Source organism: Cotesia typhae, unplaced genomic scaffold (assembly GCF_013202065.1).
Source record: "Cotesia typhae breed Kobodo isofemale line unplaced genomic scaffold, CoteBio_Ctyphae contig_44, whole genome shotgun sequence".
Classification (NCBI taxonomy): domain Eukaryota; kingdom Metazoa; phylum Arthropoda; class Insecta; order Hymenoptera; family Braconidae; genus Cotesia; species Cotesia typhae.
This window is the reverse complement of record NW_027423753.1, coordinates 1063408-1084391: the sequence shown is the minus strand read 5'-3', so window position 1 is coordinate 1084391 and position 20984 is coordinate 1063408. Positions and strand designations below refer to the sequence as shown.

The 20984-nt window shown below is 29.5% G+C and overlaps 5 protein-coding genes and 1 pseudogene across 6 annotated transcripts; 1 reads left to right on the top strand and 5 right to left on the bottom strand.

The window, feature by feature from the left end:
- Window positions 1–691: 691 nt before the first annotated feature.
- Flo1 (flotillin-1) lies at window positions 692–4780 on the top strand. The gene is made up of 7 exons (XM_074244747.1): window positions 692–843; window positions 985–1060; window positions 1148–1238; window positions 1804–2067; window positions 3177–3392; window positions 3467–4030; window positions 4473–4780. The coding sequence occupies exons 1-7, from the start codon at window positions 792–794 to the stop codon at window positions 4485–4487; spliced, it is 1278 nt and encodes a 425-aa protein (XP_074100848.1). The 5' UTR covers window positions 692–791; the 3' UTR covers window positions 4488–4780.
- On the bottom strand, window positions 4764–6278 carry LOC141528607 (uncharacterized protein CG1161). Its single transcript, XM_074244750.1, has 5 exons — window positions 6092–6278; window positions 5861–5991; window positions 5680–5794; window positions 5133–5273; window positions 4764–5036 (listed from the first exon to the last, which is right to left on the bottom strand). The coding sequence occupies exons 1-5, from the start codon at window positions 6149–6151 to the stop codon at window positions 4881–4883; spliced, it is 603 nt and encodes a 200-aa protein (XP_074100851.1). The 5' UTR covers window positions 6152–6278; the 3' UTR covers window positions 4764–4880.
- Window positions 6279–6866: 588 nt separating this feature from the next.
- On the bottom strand, window positions 6867–10336 carry Alpha-man-ib (alpha-Mannosidase class I b). Of its 2 annotated transcripts, XM_074244599.1 has the most exons (5): window positions 9971–10336; window positions 9734–9879; window positions 9502–9657; window positions 8705–9119; window positions 6867–8556 (listed from the first exon to the last, which is right to left on the bottom strand). In XM_074244599.1, exons 2-5 carry the CDS (start codon window positions 9827–9829, stop codon window positions 7367–7369), a joined length of 1857 nt encoding a protein of 618 aa, XP_074100700.1. In that variant the 5' UTR covers window positions 9830–9879; window positions 9971–10336; the 3' UTR covers window positions 6867–7366. The 2 variants fall into 2 exon arrangements, with proteins under 2 accessions (XP_074100700.1, XP_074100699.1); XM_074244598.1 differs by having other exon boundaries at window positions 9734–10336.
- Window positions 10337–12687: 2351 nt separating this feature from the next.
- On the bottom strand, window positions 12688–14396 carry Rad60 (DNA repair protein Rad60). The gene is made up of 6 exons (XM_074244880.1): window positions 14250–14396; window positions 13830–14174; window positions 13658–13745; window positions 13386–13580; window positions 13182–13326; window positions 12688–13116 (listed from the first exon to the last, which is right to left on the bottom strand). Exons 2-6 carry the CDS (start codon window positions 14156–14158, stop codon window positions 12830–12832), a joined length of 1044 nt encoding a protein of 347 aa, XP_074100981.1. The 5' UTR covers window positions 14159–14174; window positions 14250–14396; the 3' UTR covers window positions 12688–12829.
- Window positions 14397–14726: 330 nt separating this feature from the next.
- Window positions 14727–20791, bottom strand: LOC141528841 (uncharacterized; annotated as a pseudogene).
- On the bottom strand, window positions 16844–18506 carry LOC141528752 (odorant receptor 4-like). Its single transcript, XM_074244964.1, has 6 exons — window positions 18489–18506; window positions 17978–18428; window positions 17493–17778; window positions 17329–17428; window positions 17124–17234; window positions 16844–17056 (listed from the first exon to the last, which is right to left on the bottom strand). Exons 1-6 carry the CDS (start codon window positions 18504–18506, stop codon window positions 16844–16846), a joined length of 1179 nt encoding a protein of 392 aa, XP_074101065.1.
- Window positions 20792–20984: the final 193 nt, after the last annotated feature.

Below are 20984 nucleotides of genomic sequence, written 5' to 3'. Positions count from 1 at the left end.
TATAATAAAAAAATGCTGCTAAAAATTTTTACTTGTAATTTTTATGAATTTTCACACGTAAAAATTTTTATATAATTTAACAGCTACAAAATACTAAAAAAATTTTTAATGTCAATTTGTGTTAAATAAAATCAATGAATATTTTAAAAAGAAGAAAAAAAAATTCAACGCCTATTGCGTAATTAATTTTTCTCGTTAAAAATGAATAAAATATTATCAATTAGTCCCATCAAATATCAACATTGACAATAATAAGTGGTAAAAAGCTTGAGGCAATAATTTTTTTATGTCCGAGGGAGAACCAATAATCATTGTCACGGCGTAGCAGTACAGTCAGAGCGGAGTATAGTAGCTAGGAATTTAAACTACGCCGGCGCTATAGCCTATAGCTCACTGACGTCACCACCATGACAATCTACGCACACTGTGACAAAAATTACACACATGAAGTTGATGACAACATAACAAGCTAGTGCGTCAAGTAAATATATGTATACTGAGCCACGTAGATGTGGAGTGTAGTGTCGGCATTCGGATTGTTGGTGTTAGTGCGTCAGTAGAACAGCGCAATACAGCGTCTAGACTCTCGAATTATATTTTTCTTTAATTATATATATATATATATATATATATATATATATATATATATATATATATATATATATATATATATATATATATATATATTTGCTACTAAAAATAAATAAATATATTTTGATTAAATTTAAATATAAATACTATTCACAATTCGCGAGCGTAATTACGGGCGTGGTAAGCCGACCAAAATAAATATGAGTTGTGGGTTTGTTACTTGTGGTCCCAACGAGGCTCTTGTTGTTTCAGGTAATTTATTCTCCCACTTAAACCTCCATTTAATTCATTTAAATTGATTGACCTGTCATTTAATGCTTTTATAACCTAAAAGATAAATCAGGGATTTATTTTTGTGACCTTGGGTTTGTTTATTTACTTTTATTCTTTCAGGATGCTGTTATGGAAAACCGCTGCTGGTACCTGGAGGGAGAGTATTCGTGTGGCCGGTTGTTCAACAAGTACAAAAGTAATTATTCAATTGTTATTATTATCATCATCATTATTGCAGCTGTCAGGCTTCCGAGTTATATAATTTTGTTTGTTTATTTTTTAGAATTTCATTAAATACTATGACACTACAAGTTGAGAGTCCTACTGTTTACACTTGTCAAGGTGTACCTATTTCAGTTACTGGGATTGCACAGGTAATTTATTTTATTTTTATTTTTTATTAACGTATCAAGAGATTTTTAGTACGTTTTTTTTTTTTTTTAATTTAATACCTAAAGATTGCATGTCATTTTATTTTATCTTGATTCTGAGTTTAAAGATTTTTATTCATTGCAACTTTGTGCATATTTAATAACACTGAAATTTACAAATGTTAAAAATTTTTTTTTTAATTTTGGAGCAATTAAATTATTAAAAAGTTTCACATGTGAAAATTAATAAAAATTACAAGTAAAAATTTTTAGAAGCATTTTTTTATTGTAATTAATTTGTTAAAAAAATTTTTAAAATTGACAACTAATTTATTTTTATTTTAGTATCATAAAAAATTAATTAAGAATAATAATAATTATTATTATTATGCCCAAGGGGTTAATTAGCGAAAAATCAATGAGAAGTACAATCTAGATAAAAAAAAAAATTATGATACTAAAATCAATAAAAATTATAAGTAAAAAAATTTTTTTTTTTTTAATTATTGTTATTATTATTATTGATACTAGTTGATATATTATTAGGAGATTAAAAAAAATTTTTTAGGTGAAAATCCAAGGACAAAATGAAGAAATGTTATCAACAGCTTGCGAACAATTTCTCGGAAAAAACGAAGACGAAATTCACAACATCGCCCTGGTAACACTTGAGGGCCATCAGCGTGCAATAATGGGCAGCATGACAGTGGAAGAAATTTATAAAGACCGTAAGAAATTCAGCAAAGAAGTATTCGAAGTCGCGAGTAGCGACCTCGTCAACATGGGAATCACCGTGGTGTCATACACTCTGAAAGATATTCGCGACGAAGAGGTGATTAGATCTAAAATAATAAACCTACAGTCTTTTCTCTTATATATTTATTTATTTATTTATTTACCAATTATCTTATCTAGTAAATGATTAGACATAATTTCCATTTACTGAGAGAGGCATGAGTATTGATTTTTTTAACATACCAACCCATAGTTTTAAAGTCATCACCCTTAGATTGTTATGAGCTCATTAGTTGATGCTTTTATTATTACTATTATTAATTGACTATTGATTAATATTTTAATATAGATAATTATGATATTGAATTGATTTTTATTTGTTTTCTTTACTTACAGGGGGCTAAGGTATGTTAATGCATGACTTCTCTCTTATTTTTATTGTTTTTATTATCATTATCAAATCTAACCATTTTTATGCGTTAATTTGCAATTAGAATTAATTAGCAATTAATACAATTTTTTTTAGTTTAGAATTTTTATTAGAATAATGCTGTTTTATAAAAATTTATTTTTTTCACCGTGTGTATTAATATAAGAGCGTTCTTAGACAGTAATCTCTATTTTTTTTTTTTTTTTTTAATATTTTTCAATGACATTAAAGCTAACACTCACTTGGCCATTTTTAATTTTATTTAACAAACAAATTTGTCCTAAAAAATTGCATTTTTTATTTATTTTTTTTAATTTCTTCATGTCAATTCAAAGAAAAGATTTTTTTTTTGCACTAGTTTATTTTTTAAAAATATTATTACTTCAATTTTCACTATTTACATATTTTTTACAATTTAAATTTTCCCACCAAAAATTATTAAAAAAATTCCATTCTTACCAACAGCCATTCGAATGTGCTGAAGTTAGTTTTCTAAGTTAAAGACCCGCCATTTTGAATCATACCGCCATTTTGATGTCTAATGAAACTTCTTAACAAAATTTCAATTATTTCTAATAAAATAGACTTGCAATTAATTAAAAATATTATTTTTGCAATGATTACATAAAAAATTTTTACAATTGTTGCCTAAAATTAAAAAAAAAATATTTTTAAAAGTCATAAAAATTATTAAAGAAGAATATACAGTCTAAGAATAGCTTTAATTAATTTTTTTTTAATATATATTTTATTTATTTAAAATTTGATGTTTTTAGGGTTATTTAAAAGCCCTCGGTATGGCACGAACAGCAGAAGTAAAGCGCGATGCGCGAATTGGAGAAGCTGAAGCGCGAAGAGATGCGCAAATGCGTGAAGCTATTGCTGAAGAACAACGCATGGCCTCGCGTTTTCTCAACAACACTGAAATTGCTAAAGCACAGCGAGACTTTGAATTGAAGAAAGCAGCTTATGATGTCGAAGTTCAAACAAAGGTAAAAAAAATATATTTCTTCTTTTAAATAAAGAAGAAATGTTAAAAAAAATTTCAAACTTTTATATTCTTCAGAAAGCAGAGGCAGAAATGGCGTTTGAGCTCCAAGCAGCCAAGACGAAGCAGCGGATCATGGAAGAACAAATGCAGGTTAAAGTTATCGAGCGTGGTCAAGAAATTGCTGTGCAAGCTCAAGAAATGGTGCGCCGTGAGCGCGAGTTAGACGCGACAGTAAAACGTCCAGCTGACGCGGAGAAATACCGCCTTGAGAAAATGGCCGAGGCCAATAAATTGAGACTCGTAATGGAGGCCGAGGCTGAGTCTGAAGCGATCAGGATTCGCGGAGAGGCTGAAGCTTTTGCTATTGAAGCTAAGGCCAAGGCCGAGGCTAGTCAGATGGCCAAAAAAGCCGCTGCTTGGAATGAATACGGGCATGCTGCTATGGTCGACATGATGCTTGAAACTCTACCCAAGGTCGCTGCTGAAGTAGCTGCCCCTTTATCTCAAGCAAAAAAAATCACAATGGTTTCTAATGGCTCTGGAAGCATTGGAGCTGAAAAGCTTACTGAAGAAGTTCTTAATATTGTTACGCGTGTTCCTGAATTAGTTAAAACTCTAGCTGGAGTCGACATGGCTAAGGTAATTTTTTATTACAATTAAATTAACTGACACTTGACATTTTTTTAATTTTTTTTTGATAAACTAAATCTAGACGTAATTAAGAAATGACCTTGTATCTTGTCAACTACTGACATTTTTTAAGATATAAGCTCACCCCGATATTACACTCATCGAGACCTTTCATTTGAGTACCCACATCAATTTTTCATATATTTTATATATTTATATACATGTATATATGAAAAAAATATAAAAATGCATGTGGGTACTCAAATGAAAGCTCTTGATGAGTGTAACATCGAAATGAGCTTATATTTTAAAAAACGTTCATATTTAAGAAAATACAATGCAATTTAATTATCAGAAAAATTTTAAAAACTGTCAGATGTCTGTTGAATTAATTACCAAAATAAAAAAAATTTTTTTAATCTTAAATTAATAAAAAATGTTTTCTTTTCAGTCGGTCGCTGCATAAACTAAAATTTCTTCCAAAGAACAAAATTCAATAATTCATCAATTATTTAATAATTAAAAAAAAACATTAATTTTATTTATTTAATTGAATAATTAATGTGACTTTACAGTTTATTTGCAATAATAAAAGCATATTTAAATTGTGTGCTTGTGTACTCGTTGACAGATCTGACCATGCACCAAATATTTGTCACGACTAGATTTCTATTGAATAAAAATTTAAGTGTGTCTATCTCTTTTATGTAAATCAAAATATTTAATCATTAAAAAAAATATGTCTGATCTAATTATAAATCTTTATCACTTATTATAATTATAATTATAATTAATCCATAGTAACAACTTAAGGTAATTTTTTTATACAATTCAATATTAATAATTTTAACTTTTCAGCTCAATTCAGCATAGTGTGTCTGTCGTAAATATTGCGACGCTGCTCGCGAACTTGTCGCTTCCATTTGTCCTGTTGGTGACCTACGCGGTTTAACACGTTCCCTCGAACTCCCATGGCGTGAGAAGTACCCGCAGCGTTGGACGCTATTGTTTCGTCCTGTCAATTTTTTTTTTTTTTTTTTTTTCAGTAATTTAAATTTAAATTTAAATTCAAATTAAATTTTATTTAATTTAATATAAGAGGATTTCTTACGTCTTCATTTGTATGCTCTTCATAGCCACCTCCACTGTTACTTTTACGCAGACGTTTGTTTAATAACGGCTCAAGACAGATTAAGAACAGCATGTAGATGACAAGTAATGATATTACCCATATTACTATAATAACAACTATCTGGAAAAATTGTGTTTAATATTGTTGTTATAAATACCAAATTATTTTTAGAATTTTTTTAACAAATAAATTATTACACGAAAAATTTATTTAAAAAATTACTAATTTGTTAAAATAATTTTTTAGTCCTTATTTTTCAAAAAAAAAAAAAAAAAATAGATTTTTAATTTTTTAAAAATTATTATTCAATAAAATAAATTATAAAAATTTTCAAATGTCGGTTAATTTAATTTTCATGAAAATTAAAAAAAGAAAAAGTCATAAATAATAATAAAAATAAATTTAGAAAATAATTAAAAAATTTTTATAAGTTTTTTTTATGGAAAAATTTTTTTAATTAAAAATGTAATTTTTTAAAAATAATTTAATTAATTAAAAAAATTTTTTAATATAAAAAAATAAATACCTTAATGATTGTTGTATTACGATTTTCATATTTACATTCACACCGTGGGCAAAAAATAAGTTCTTGTCCATTCAGCTGATCTTTAATTTTTGGGAGTACAACTCCGTCACAATTGCTAAAAAAAAAAAAAAAAATTATTAAACATTCCAAAAAAAAAAAAAAAAAAAAAATTGACAATTACCAATCAGATGGAGAAACATTTCCTATGAAATTCATACGTTTATTTGTTGGATTCGATGGTGTTGTCGTGTTGATCACAGAAGAAATACTTGGACATATACATTTGCATCTTTTGTCATCGTAAGATTTCGCCTAAATTAATTCATTTGTTAATAAAATACTAAATTTAAATGTCTTAAAAATTACAACAATTACTAATTAATAATTAAATAAAAAAGGTCAAATAACTAACCTGACACACTACCACTGAAATGTAAGTCAGTGAAATAATGAATATTAATTTATACTTCATTGTTTGTAAATTAATTAATTAATAGATTTGATTATTATTTTTGACATTAGAAGATATTTTTCAATTGTCGATGGGTGTAATTTTTGTCATTGATATTTGACAGAAGATTTTCAATAAACAGCTGGCTTAAAAACTGGAGATAGTTAAAGGCTGGTTTTAATGGCGGCGTAAAAAATGACTGACAGCGCCAATTTTCTGAAAGCGGGATTTTTTGAAAATATTATTCTGAACCGCGCAAGAAATTTTTTTCCAAGATTTTTGAAAAAGAAATCAATAAAATTTAATTATTTATCGACTGATTGATTAAAAAAAAAAATCAATTAATTTTTTATATTCAATATTTATTTATTTAATTAAATACAGTTTAATTAATTAATAATTTTACAAAAAGACTATTGATTGATAAATCAATAGTCGTTATAAATTAAAAACAATTTACAATTGTTTATAATTTTTTACATAATTCCTATTAAATTACGCAATACTCTATTCTGTACAAATAATATTTACTTATTTAAATCCTTATATAAAAAAGTTTACAATTCGTCATTTTTAAATAATTATAGTGTAAAATGCCGTTTAAAATATTAAAGTGCGTTCTTCGGAAGTCAGATTGTTAATATTTATAATATATAAATTAAATTTATCAATATCATTAATTATTACTATTATTATCATATTTTTTAACTCTGGATATATTAATATGTTTGTAAAAAGACTAGAGTTTTCTACACAAATTGCAATGTAATGCCAAAAAGACTTTTGGCTTAAACCAGTGATTTAATTGAAGATGATACTAAAAAATAGCAGACATTCAACAATTAATTTTTTTTTTTTTGTATTAAAACTATTTCAATTAATTTAAAAAATATTACGTCTTCCGTTCTACCAAAACCAGTGATTTATAAAACATGGAATGTTTCAAACTAAAAAAAATAAGTCACTAAAAAAAGACACTGAAGAAAACTGACAGAAATTTTTTTATAATTTTATAGAAATTGAATTATTATTAGAAAAATTTAATAATAATTTTTTTATTGTAATTTTATAATAAAAAAAAATATTTGTCAGCTAACTCCAGTATCACCACCAAAACTGGCATTAAAAATTCAACTTAATTTCTTCTCAGTTGAATAAATTCCCCAAAAATTTCTATTTTACAATTGCCAAAAAAAATTTTTAAGTCACATAAAAAAAAACTCAATTCAGTCATTATTAAATTTCATAAATGGGCAGTGGATGTCCCTCCGAATTAAAGATCCACCTGTCAAGGTCAATGAGCTGCCTGGTGTCATCAAATAGCAAGTATAAATATTTAAGAGTCTCAGCATACCAGAAGCTCTCGGTCATGTCTCTCGGCCTAGTGTTCTGAGGATTGCGAACATTGCCAATGCTGGTGTATCCATTCTCGACTTTAGTGAAATTTTCAAACGCTTGGAATATCTGCCAGCCCCAATCCTGGTAAGTTTTGTTTCCGGTAAAGTACCACATATAATAAAGGCTCTCAATAAATTCAGGTCTGAGCAAATTGTGCGCATCTGTGCTCTTGACATACATGTCCAGTTGATTATCATCTTCATTGAGGCCTTGAACATTGAAGTAGGTGATCTCAGGAGCCAGGAAGGTCGGCTGGGTTGCGTAAGTTTGATAGCAAGTGGCCGTGAGCTCCTTAGCAAGAGCCATGTGCTCCTCAGTGAGGCCGTGGTGAGTCCCCAGAGCCAAAGTGCCTGGCAGGTAGCAAGTCAAGTGGTCCATTTTGGGCTTCATGTCCTTAGAAACGCCCACTAGCTCCGCTATGAACAGGTATTTGTTTTTGGCAGTGCGTTTGCACAAGTGTTTTTGCGTTCCTGAGATACCCAGGAGGTAATCTTCTTTTAAATAATCAATCGTCTTGCCTGTTTGCAGCCACTGCTTGAGTAAATACTCGTAGTAGCTGTCTCCGCGAGCTCCCAAAGTTATTGTCGCGTGTTTCCTGAACAGCCCGGTGTTGGCGTTTATGAAGATCGGCACCAGGCCGTCGTACTTCTCCAGGTTGTGTATGTGTTCGGAAACCTTAGCAGCAGCTGCTTCAAACCGCGGCTGACCCGTGCTGCGACTCAGGTCGCGGAACTCTAATTGGATTGACGTCACCTCGCTTGTGCTGCTGTCTGGCCCCCACTTGGGGCTGTGAGCGCTTTTTGTGCCCAAGTTCACGTCGGAGTAAGGCACTCCAGAGCTCGTGGAAAACGCTGGCATCATACGGTCCCCGAGGTCCGTTGCTTTGTGGAGGAATAGCTTGTCTCCGGATAAATGATAAATTGCTAAGAGACCACCGAGAACGCGGATTGTTACTTCGAAGAGGTTTACGTCGCGGTTCAGGTCAAATTTTAGATTTTCTGAGACCCACGCTCGAGCTTTTGTAAAATCTGGAATTTAATAAATTTATATAATTAATTCAATGGGGGAAATTTTTAATTTTTGGAGAAAAAAAAATTTTTTTTTGCATTAACATAAAAACAAATTTTATTAATTGTTGATATACCATAATTGAATCATCAATCATTAATAATTTACCTTCATTCAAACCCATCATGTACATAGTGTCGAGAGAATCAACGATAGTGAGCCCTAGACCGAACCACTCGTGATAACCCCGAGAGATCGGTTTTATATTGTCATGCCCCCATGCATATTTAACATAGCCGTCCCAAGAGTGCTTGAAAGCTTTAACGACAGCTTTTTGCCGGTCATTTTGAGGACCACTGAATTTTACCACGTTCGGCTTTGGCTGTGGGGGCTCTCCGATCTGGTCATCATCCAGCTGATTTATTTCTGGCTGGAATTCAGGCTCCTCTATCACTTGGGCGTCTACTGCTTTTTCTTTCTCTACGTGATCGAGGTGATCTACATTGTCATCATGATCTCCCGTCTCGGCATTACCGACCTGTTCTGCGTGGACTCCAGTGTCTACTAGGACTAACTCTTCCAGCTATTATTAATTAATTAAGAATAAATAACATGTGATTAAATTTATCAATATTCATCACAGATAAATAGACAGAACTGTGATATAAAATAGCAAATTCGGAGAATAATTTATATGTAAAGTCAATTTTCATAATTCTAAAAATTTTTCTGATGAAAAAATCATGATTGATAAAAAAAACATCAAGTTTTGCTGAAAAAAATTTTTTAATAAGATATTTATATATATATATATATTTAAAAAAAAAAAAAAAAAAAAAAAAAAAAAAAAATAGCGTACATATTTTTAGCAATTTTTTTTCAGTGAAATTTTCAGCCCGTCTAAAATAACTCACAGACGTCTGCTATTTTAGTGTCACATAAAATTACATAAATTGAAGATTTACCTTTGCTGCATTAGAAGTTCCTTTAACTAAATTTAATTTTTCATAATCTATATTTGAATTCGTACTACCAGATAAAAAATAAAACGTTAAAATTAATACTGTTCCAAATAAAATATAAAATATGTTCCGTTGAAACCGTGATAGCTGGTTCCATTGCTGTCAAAAAAAAGAAAACGAATTATTGTCTATAAATAAAATTTTTATTTCTAAAAAATAAATATAAATAGCTTACCCTCCAGAGGCTTTTGGATGTTATGCGAGAATTAATATCAAAATCATTGATATTCAGACTAATATAATCCGGACCAATGTTACTGGATGAATGCATTTTTGTTTTCTCTAATTAATCACGAGGTTTATTCAGAGACTCGTGGACTTCTACCAGAACGTGGTGTCAAAATTTAAATTTAACCACACATTTATATACAGACCATTGATTTTTCCGCGTGGATAATTTTTATTTACTGACCTTTTTCATTTTAAATCCATGGCTTTTGAAAAGCTGATATGTGGAAGGTACGTAATCAAATTTAAATAGCATGAGGTGCATTGAAATTATTATGGGTGATACACAAGAGCGTGTGAATAGTATATTGTAGATACGTTAAACATTTTTATTCGAGTTCAATAGATAACAGACAACCGATGAACTTGGAGTATTTTTGTCATACTTCGTTTTAAACACTGTTATCAATTATATATCAATCACAGTATATACGAAAATTTATAGACCATCAAGTTGATGTTTTTAAGTTTGTTATCTTTTTTTTTATACTCATGTTCAAGCAGTCGCCTATGGAGCACTATTCGTTATAAATTCCAGTCTCCATAACCAACAGAACAGTCATTGTGACGTAAACAATTGATCAGAAGCTTTAAAATAACTGACGACAGGGGGCGCGAAAAATCGCGAAAATGGAAAATGAAGCCAGCTGTTAGCTGTCAATTTATAATACTGAAGTTAGCGGTCAGCTGTCAATTTTAAAAATTTTAATAAATCAATTACAATAAAATTTTGACTTGTAATTTTTATTAATTTTCACACGTGGAATTAATTTTTATTACAAATCAATTGCAATAAAAAAAAAAAATATTTTTTTTAATTTCAAATTCATAAATTATTCTATTTTCTTTTAAAGACTTGTCATTCCTGTAGGAAAATATTTTTTCAAAAAATTTCTTCATGATTATTGAAGAATTAATTAATACTTCCATTATATTAAGTTCATTTAATTGATGTTGATCAATAACGTTGTAAGTATTTTTCATAAAAGTTCTTCTATAGCAAAATTGATTTCTTCTTTGTTTAAAAATAATTTAACCTGTAAAAAGCTGATTAAAACAAAAATTTTTTTTTATTTCTAGAAAACAAAAGTATTAATTACAAAATAATCACTTAAAACTATTCCATTCAGTAAATGGCTGAAAGAAGAAATATATTCACATCATCAACTGAAAGAAGAAATAGATTAAATGATGACCTAAAAGAATTTATTATTTTTAAATATTTAAAAAAATTTGCATTTGTAATTATTTTTCTATTATTTAAGCAATTATTCACAATAATTTAATTATTAAAAATCTACAAAATATTTAGATGTTTTTAAACTTTCTTCAATATTTGTAAAATGAAAATTATAAAAAGAAATTAGATATTCAACATTTGTGCAAAATAATAATTAAAGAAGTAAATTATTAAATTGACTAAAATATTTTCAAATAAAAATTTAACATATTACACTAAAGCACAAAATAAATTTTCACAACTGTGTGGGCGTAATATTTAGCATGAATCCTAAAAAAATAATTATTCACTTGTAATTTAATGTATTATTAATCAACTGTTACTAACTAGCAACCACGAAGAGTCAAAATAATTCCAAGTCTTACTTGAAGCTTGAACTTCTTGCCCATGTTCGCTGCTAGATCAACTTCAGAGGAAGGTTGCCGATAGAATCGCGGAGCTCCGCCCTGCAAGCTCAAACGTGAACACCACTCTCTTTCTCTCCTGCAATTATATAAATATAAGTTTAAAAAAAAAATACAAAACTTTATATTCTTCCCCCTGTAAAAAGTTTATTTCATTCCTATTGTGAAATATAAATTCAAGGAACTGTAATTATCTATAGCCGCTTTTTTTTCATCTCTGCAAACTTTTATTTAAAATAAAATCCACATGACAATTATATTTTTTGCTGCGGTCTATAGCCTTGTGTTTTATTTTTCTTCCCTCGATACGTTTGTTTTCAATAAAACTTTAAAGCAATTATCTTCTAGCCGCTTTTTTGCCCCACCTTCCAGGAAGATAAAATAAAACAAAAGTTCCTTGCTATTATTTTTACTTCTCGACGTCTATAGAGCCAGGTGAATTTTTTTTGCCTTTAAAGATTAAAATAGAAGATCAATGGTTGCTCAAAACACAAACTAAAATTTACATACCGCAACTATAGCCACCCCAGGTGGTCTTGAGTTTTTTGTCCCTCACAAAGATTTAAAATAAAACTCGAATGTTTGCTTTAAATAAATTTTATACAAACTTTAGCAATTGTCTTATTTCTTCTTTGTTTTTTACCAGAAATTGTCTCTTTCCAGGAATATTTTAAATTAAATAAAAATACTCTACCTCTGGAAGAAACTTTTTGCTATTGTTTTGTTCTGCTTCAAAGCCTGCAAATTTAAAATAGCTTGAAACATGAATTTGTATTTTAAGTTTTTAAATAAAAAAAAACATGGCGTATAAAAGTTTGCTTATAGTTCACTTGATATTTGAAATAAAACTCACCTTTGGAAACAGATGATATAAAATTTATTGTTTGATTTTTTAATATTTATTTTGAATAAAATCCAGAGAAGAATATGTTGGGCATTTCTTCTTTTGTTTCAGAGCTTGTTCCGCTTTTATTCCAATTTTTTGCGAGGCGCCATCTAGTAACTGATGCTGAGAACTATAATAATGTACCGAGCGCTTGGAAATTTCTACTTTGTGTATAATTAATTATTAATTAAAAAATTGTATATTTCTTCCTAAGATTTAATAAAATAAAATTTATAATTAAAAAAATTTTAATTGTTTGTTTAAAATTAACGAAACAATAACTTGAAATTATTTTAATAAATTGCACACCTCAAAGCACCCAGTTTAATTAATTAAAAATAATTATTAATGAAAATTACTGAAGCAAAAAATATTTTATTTCACTTCAAATTTATTACTCAGTAAAAAATATAAATACTTGTATAAAACTCAGCCGTGGTAGGAAAAATTTGTGATTTTGTGTATTAAAATATTTAAAATGCAAATTGAAAAATAAATAAATAAAAACAGAAATTATGTAATTATTTTGAGGTCGATACAAGCTTGATCTTCCATGTCCAAGGCCTCTGGAGTATCACTCGGCTCAATTACGTCGCCGTCGAAGAAACATTTTACTTTGGACACGCTGACGTTATTTTGCTCCGCGCAGTACTCGAACAATTTTTGGAAAGGCTCGGTGGGTTTCAGGTCGAAAGAAAGACCTTTTTTGGCTCCAGTTTGGATTTTTATTTTACAGACGGGCTCTGCTACCTTCTCGCTAGCTACGTTATCCGCCATGTTTTTGTCTATGATCCCACCTTCTGAAAGTTTTAATTTATGAATAGTAGTGGTGTTTTTAAAATAAATAAATCTTCATAGTTTTTACCAAGAATATTGATTATTTTTAAATTTATTGACGATGGAGTATCTGAAGGCATGATAATATCATCCCCACGAGTTATCAATATTTGACTCTCTGACACTTTGGCGAAGTTAGCAAAATATTCAAAAATTTTGGAAAAGTTTTCATCCTGAAATTTTTTAATTATTAAAATATTTTTAAATTTTTATGAAGAATAAAAAAAAATACTTTGCCGAGTTGAAATCGCTTAACATCTCGAGATGTCCATCGAATTTTAACTTCAATAGATGATTCATCATCCTGAACCTCATTGAATATTATGTCATCATAATAATTATTTTTTCGGACAGAAAATGGGCTTACAATACTATCATTAATCGACGGACATGAATCATCTGGGTCTAATACAATAGCAGGCAAGTCCTTAAAAAAAAAAAAAAAAAAATATTAATTTATATAAATAAAATAAGTAAGTTTACTTGTATTAATTATATGATTACTGGTTGAATCGGCAGCTCTGGTTCAAAACTATTTCTGGCTCTTGATCTTGTAACTGGCCCAGAACGTTTTGCTGATCGGCGCATTGATCTTATAAAAACAAAAATGATTAATATTATCGCTCTAATAAATTTAAAATTTTTCAGTACTAAAATTAACACCTTTAGAACAAACCTAGGAGTTGGAGTGTCATCGATAATGACTATCGGATCAATTAATGGCGTTGGACTGTTTGGTTTTGATGGAATGTCATCGACAACAATCGTATCCTGAATTGGAGCTGCAGAACTTGATTTTTTAGGACTCGGTTCTTTTTTTTCTTCACTTTTTGACTTTTTTTTTTTTTTGTCTTCTTTTTTTTTTGGCGAGTCTATGTCCATTGAATCATCCAGCAAACTGTCATCAGTGTCGCCAAAATTTTTTTTACTCTTAGCCTTCAAGGCTAAGTAACGCGCAGCAGAGTTTACATATACGTCTTCTTCTGAACTGTCTGATGAAGACATTTTTAAAAATCTTTCACTGAAAAATTTTTTTAAATTTAAATTTCATGTAAAAATTTAAATTGCTTAAAAAATATAAATATTTATTACTTACCAGAAAGATATATGATACAGACAAAAGTATATTTGTTATAATATATAATATTTACAAGGATTAAATATATTAATATGCATTGAAAAAAATAGATTTGTTTTATTTTAATTTTTTTTGTTAGTTTAGTAAACAAACTTTGAACTGAGGTTAAATTTTTTAACTACAGACACATTTGACATGCGCGCGCGCGCGCTCTAGTGAGTTTTTGGAACTATAATTCAAATATCTCCGGCAAAAAATGGCGGGCTTTTTTTTATCATTGGTGTTACAGGAGTCAAGTTTTTTATCATTAAAAAAATTTAATAAAAAAATTCCACATGTAAAAATTATTAATGATAATTTTTTAGAGCATTTTTTTTATTGTGATTCGTTAAAAAAATTTTTTTAATTTTTTTAGCGGGAAATAAAAAAAAACAATTTAACTGCAACGATTATATATTTTAAACAATTACTACAACAATGTTGGCGTTATGTTGATCAATCATTAAGAAAATTTCTTAAAATACTAAGATAACCCATTGAAGTTTTGGTGACATCGGTCAAAGTACTGTTGCTAAAAACAACAAAAGCTCCAGCTGTCAATCCAAGTGGCTTTTGGGCGCGCATAATGCAATAGGCAATATCTTTGACACAATCTTGGGGCATTTCGTACCACTGGCAGCACCAAAAGGCCTCACTGCATTTTTTGTTCTAAATTTTGCAATATTATCTCCAAATAAATTTATTTTTGAGCCAGAATTTCAGAATTAAAAAATTTATAATTTATAATTTAAGAAAAATAATAATTGTTATTTATATGTAAAAAATATTTTACCTCTGCAAGAAGAAAAAGATTTTCGCTGAGAATACAATATATACTGATCAGACCATAAGTGGTAATTATAAAAACAAAGAATGGCATCAAACTGTGCTGTTTGCCCATAGAAACTAACTGGTAATAAAAAATTAAATAAAAAATGAAGTAATTATTCAAAAATTAATTTTTCAGGTTATGTGCACTTACCACAAGGATATGGTATCCAATAATGCACAATTGAATGGTACCAACTACGAGATAAACCAACAAAGCAGCAGCATAAGAAACTTTTATTTCTTCTCCCATACTAAAATAAATTAAACCTTTTACTCAGAGCCAACAAAAAAAATAATTCACCAATTCTTACTCTAAAAGTCTCGTATGTTCAAAAATAATTTCATTTATTTCAGTTCTAAGTTTTTCGTTGGAATTTTTCAAAGCATCGATTCTTCGTGTGAGAATCGCAAGTCTTCGGCTGACGTGAAACGAAAGTGCAATCAACAAGGTGGCAGATGTAATGGCACTTATTACACTGACGTATGCAAATGGAGCATGAGACATCTAAGTCAACGCCCAGGTACGCTGGTCATTTATTTTACAAATGGAATTTGTAGGGCAGAATGTAGGTAAACTTCGGTGATATTTCATTGGTCACCTGAAGAGACACCAACAAAGGAATCCGAGTGAATTTTACAGTTTACTTTTTTCAGTGTTTAATCACTTACCTGGTATGATAGATGTTGCAGGTGTTGAAGAAGTTATTGGCCGTAGAAACCACGAAGTTGTTGTTGAAAGAATGAAAATAGTTACTGCTCTTACAAAAAATTTACCTCTTTTTACGTAAGAAAGAAACTCATAAACTTCATCAGGATTTTTGAACGCGCTAACATCGTAATATTTAACCGATTCTGCTGTAATTCGTTGTAGTTTTTCAATATGAACCCTCAACATTATTCCACGAATATACATTTGGGTAAATGCAAGACTCTCAGTAAGATTATTGATTACTTTTTTAAAATTAGGAAGGCAAAAGTACAGATCAATGTACTCGGTGATCATAATGTAAGTGAAGTAAGTAATACAAATGTTGTAAAGATAATAATTTGAATCCAAAGGCCAGATTCCGATTACCTTGGATATCAAACGGACCCACGAAAACACTTTAACACCATTGTCCAGCTCTCGTTGTTCCTAAAATATTTATAATTCTGTATATTTTTTTTTTTTTAGCGAACTTATGGTAAATCGAACCACTTACATTTGGGCTTTGTGCTTTTTTTTGCAGAAGATAATCTGAAGTATTTTTTTTTAAGTATTTTTATTTCTTCTTAAGTATTATAAATAATAAGAAGTAATTTAACTACATGATTTTATATATTATTTAAGCAAAACTACAATCATATTAAATAAATATTTTTTTTTAATATTATTCAGTGAGGAAATTGCGTAAAATAGAAAGATATCCCATGGCAGCTTTAGTAACATCAGTCAAAGTGCTATTGCTGAGAGTCACAAACGCTCCAGCTGTTAGTCCGAGTGTCTTTTGGGATCGCATTATACAAAAAGTAATGTCTTTTATACAATCTAGCGGCATATCGCACCATTCGCAGTTCCAATAAGCTTCACTGTATCTCTGGCTTTAATTTCAATCCATGAATCAATTAAATGTGAATACATTTTACAAATTTATATTAATTTTTGATATTGCAGTAAATTAACTAAAAATATATATTAATAATAAACTTTTATTCAGTTATACTATAACAATATTCAACAATTTAATTTTAATAGTTAAAAATCATTCGCTGAGCAAAAAGTTCCTTAAAATAGAAAGATATCCCATCGCAGTTTTTGTGACGTCGGTTAAAGTGCTATTACTGAACGTCAAAAAATTCCCGGCGGTTAATCCCAAAGGTTTTTGGCCCCGATTAATGCAAAATGCAATATCTTTCATGCAATTCGGGTGGTCATACCACCCGCAAGTCCAAAATGCATCGCGAACATTATTGCACTGAGAAAAAAGCAATTTTGATAAACAAAATAAATTAAATAAATAAATAAAAAATAAAAAATTTTACCTGAGCTAAAAGATGTTCACTGAGGATGCAGAAGATGCTTATAACTAAATAGACAGTCAATATAAAAACAAAGTACGGCATCAAGTTATGACTCACGCCCGAAATAAGCGTCTAAAAAAAAAAAAAAAAAAAAAAAAAAAAAAGAAGAAATACTCAAAGAAGAAATTACTTCAATGATTGAAAATTTTTTATTTTTAATACTTGCCACAAGAATTTGGTAGCCAATGATTGTCAGCAGTATCGTGCCGTTGATGAAGTAAATTAACAACGCTATGGCGTAAGAACTTTTTATTCCTTTTCCCATTCTAGATAATTAAATTTAATTAATTAGTAAATCCTGTGGAGGAAGAAGAATTGATGAGTACCTACGCCAAAAGTCTAGAGTGCTCCGAAATAATTTCATTGAGATCACTTCTGAATCTCACGCCTTTGTACTTCAAAGCGTGGATCCTGCTCGCCAAAACTGAGAGCTTTCCGGTTACGTGAAATGATAGTATGATTAACAGCCATGCTGAAGTAACAGCACCGACACCACTGATCACCACGAATGGACTATGGGAGAGGTATGTCAGAACGTAGGTACGATAGTCGCTTATTTTATAAAAAACATGGAATTTGTAAGGTAACACGTATGTAAAACTTGTTTCGTTGTTTTCTGTAAAATTGATGAAGCAATTGGTAACAGGTGTCTTGATCCTCCGGCAAAATATCCCAAAAAAAAAATATCCGCGAGCTTGTGTGTCGATAATTTAATTATTTAAGATATTTTGTCCGGGAGGATCAAAAATCATGGAACCAAAAAAAGTATGAATAAATTAATTTATTCTTTATAAATTTTTTATAGAATAACTCACGTGGTGGCGATGGAGAAGTTATGGGACGTATGTACCACGAAGCTGCGGTAGAAATGACAAAAATACCGGCAGCTTTCACGAAAAATTTACCTTTTTTGACGTACATAAGAAATTCTTGAACTTCGTCAGAGTTTCTAAACGCACTTACGTGATAATCCTTCAGACATTCAGAAATAATTTCACCCAACTTTTTAATGTGAACCCTCAACATCAAAGTCCGCACGTACATGTGGGTAAACGCTAAACTTTCTGTGAGATTGTTGATAACTCTCTTGAGATTTGGAAGGCAGTAGAATAAATTTATCAACTCGGTAATCATTATATAGGTAAAGTACACGAAACATATGTTAAAGAGATAATAATTAGGCTCTAATGGCCACACTCCGATGCATTTTGATATTATTCGTACCCAGTTAAACACCCTGGCTCCCTTGTCCAGGTCACGCTGATCCTGAAATTTTTTTTATTATTTCTTCTTGTTATAAACTAATAATAAAGTGAAGTTGCTTACGCGACTGTGCAGTTCCATGACTGATTTGCTTGATTACCAGCGGAAAAGTGGAGACAAATATATTGTCACAACTTCCAAGGTAAACTTTACTTTTAAGTGTGAGAGGGAATGAGAAAACTGTTTTGCAAACAATAATTTATGTAATTTCAGTTTGTAATCGCATTATACATTTTTTATGGAAATTTAATTCACTTGGGCTTTAAGCTGGGATATTATTGGCAGTTTGATATAGCATTACTCTTAGGAAGTAATAACGTAGCATTTGTGGAAGAATATTTTAGTTATCTTTAGATATTTTTTTTTTTTTTTTTTTTTTTAAATCAATATTTCTTCTTTTGCGGTGCGTTATTTAGATTTAATATTTAAAGATTTTAGAATGAATAAAAATTATAAAAATGATAATTCTGTTATCTGAGAAGAAATGAAAAACAAAATTAAAAAAAAAGGTAATCTTAGATGATAAAATATATCTTTATTAATAACATTTATTTATTTAGTGTATGAAAATAAACATTAATTTATAGTTTTCTTCTTTTCAGGATTGTTCTGCAAGTAAAAAATTTCTTAGAACACTCAAGTAGCCCATGGCCGTCTTTGTTACCTTAAAAAAGCAAAGTTAATGATTATAAATTAAAGTTAAAATTGTTGTGAAGCTATTCAAAAGCTCACTTCTGTTAATGTCTTGTTACCGAAGGTAAAAAAAGCTCCAGCCTGAAGACAGAGCGGTTTTTGTGAACGTTTGATGCAAAAAATAATATCTTTTGTACAATCTTGATCCATATTGTACCACTGGCAATTCCAAAATGCATTTGAAACTTTCTTTGACTTGAAACAGGAATGAAAAATTTTTTTGTTCGTTTAGTGAAGATCATATTATTAAAAATTTACAAATAGTCTTATATAATTGAACAAATTTATAAAAAAAAACAAACCTCTGCAATTAAATGTTCACTCAATATACAAAAAATAGTTATTACAAGGTACACCGTCATTATAAAAACAAAAAAAGGCGTCAAATTTTTCTTGATCCCCAAAGTGAAGATCTAAAAGTATCAGAATATTTAAATGTATATTAATTATCACTAAAATATTTACAAAACTGCTTACTAGCAATATTTGGTAACCAATAATGCAGATTAATATACTTCCGTTTATCAAGTATATCAATAATGACGTAGTATACGCCTTTTTTATCCCCTCACCCATACTGCGAAGTAAAAACTTTAACTACAATAAAAAAGTTTTAATGCATAATATTAAAATTTACGCACTTCAGTAATCGGCTGTGCTCAAAAATAATTTCATTAAGTTCTTTTCTATATCCTTCTTTTCTGTATTTCAGAGCGTTGATCCTCGTTGCCAAAACTGCCAGCCTTCCGCTTACGTGAAACGAAAGCATTATCAGAAAACATCCTGAAGTAACGTGGCCAAGTCCGCTGATAAAAGCGAATGGTCCATGCGAGATGTAAGTCAGAACATAAGCGCGGTAGCTGTTGATTGGATAGAAAACGTGGAATTTGTAAGGCAAGACGTAAGTAAATTTTGGGATTGTTGAATTGTCTGATGCTGTAGAAAAAAAAATTTATAAATACTAATAGTTTATATTACTTTGATTTAATAAAAAAATTATTTAAAAAAAAATTGAATTTTTAATTTTGAAAATTTAATTTTTATTTCTAATTTTTTTTACTATTATTTGTGTGTCAAAAAATTATTAAATGTCTGTTAAATTTATTTTTATTATAATTGATAATTTTAGAATGACTTACGGGGTGCTTGGACTGAAGATGATGTTATCGGACGGATGAACCAAGAAGTGACGGTCATAGCGACGAAAATCGTAGCATATTTAACAAAAAATTTACCTTTCTTCATGTAACCCATAAACAGATAAACTTCTTCAGAATTTTTGTACGCACTGACATGATAATCCTTCAAAAATTCAGAAATAATTTCACGTAATTTTTTAATGTGAACTCTCAGCATCAAAGTTCGAACGTAAATATGAGTGAAAGCCAGAGATTCGGTGAGGTTGTTGACGACTTTCTTCAAATTTGGAAGGCAATAAAATAAATTAACGTACTCGGTAAACATAATGTACGTAAAATATAAAAAACTTAAGTTGAAGAGATAATAATTTGGCTCTAATGGCCACACTCCGATGCATTTTGACATTATTCGCGCCCAGGTAAACACTTTGACACCCTTGTTCAGGTCACGCTGGTCCTTAAATTTTTATTTTGTTATTTCTTCTTGTTATAAATTAATAATAAAATAAAGTTGCTTACGCGACTGTATTCCATGGCTGGTTCGTTTGATTATCGCCAGAAAAGTGGAGACAAATATATTGTCACAACTTCCGAGGTAAACTTTACTTTTAAGTGCGAGAAGGGATGAGAAAATTATTTTGCAAACAACAATTTTAGTTTACAATCGCATTATAAATTTTTAATGCAGAAAATTACTTCATAAATGCTGCCGTAATGCCCCCTATAG

Bases quoted from the DNA above. Each gene is read 5' to 3' on its own strand.
- Flo1 (XM_074244747.1), top strand. From the start codon at position 792: ATGAGTTGTGGGTTTGTTACTTGTGGTCCCAACGAGGCTCTTGTTGTT. The intron at 1,239-1,803 runs GTAATTTATTTT...AAAATTTTTTAG, and splicing joins CAGTTACTGGGATTGCACAG to GTGAAAATCCAAGGACAAAA. The intron at 2,068-3,176 runs GTGATTAGATCT...TGATGTTTTTAG, and splicing joins AAGATATTCGCGACGAAGAG to GGTTATTTAAAAGCCCTCGG.
- LOC141528607 (XM_074244750.1), bottom strand. From the start codon at position 6,151: ATGAAGTATAAATTAATATTCATTATTTCACTGACTTACATTTCAGTG. The intron at 5,992-6,091 runs GTTAGTTATTTG...GAATTAATTTAG, and splicing joins TTTCAGTGGTAGTGTGTCAG to GCGAAATCTTACGATGACAA. The intron at 5,795-5,860 runs GTAATTGTCAAT...TTTTTTTTTTAG, and splicing joins AATGTTTCTCCATCTGATTG to CAATTGTGACGGAGTTGTAC.
- Alpha-man-ib (XM_074244598.1), bottom strand. From the start codon at position 9,829: ATGCATTCATCCAGTAACATTGGTCCGGATTATATTAGTCTGAATATC. The intron at 9,120-9,501 runs GTAAATCTTCAA...AATTAATAATAG, and splicing joins GAACTTCTAATGCAGCAAAG to CTGGAAGAGTTAGTCCTAGT. The intron at 8,557-8,704 runs GTAAATTATTAA...ATTAAATTCCAG, and splicing joins CATGATGGGTTTGAATGAAG to ATTTTACAAAAGCTCGAGCG.
- Rad60 (XM_074244880.1), bottom strand. From the start codon at position 14,158: ATGTCTTCATCAGACAGTTCAGAAGAAGACGTATATGTAAACTCTGCT. The intron at 13,746-13,829 runs GTTTGTTCTAAA...TGTTTTTATAAG, and splicing joins GATGACACTCCAACTCCTAG to ATCAATGCGCCGATCAGCAA. The intron at 13,327-13,385 runs GTATTTTTTTTT...AAAAAATTTCAG, and splicing joins AGCGATTTCAACTCGGCAAA to GATGAAAACTTTTCCAAAAT.
- LOC141528752 (XM_074244964.1), bottom strand. The intron at 17,779-17,977 runs GTGAGTTATTCT...TCAATTTTACAG, and splicing joins AACTTCTCCATCGCCACCAC to AAAACAACGAAACAAGTTTT. The intron at 17,235-17,328 runs GCAAGTATTAAA...TTTTTTTTTTAG, and splicing joins TTGGCTACCAAATTCTTGTG to ACGCTTATTTCGGGCGTGAG.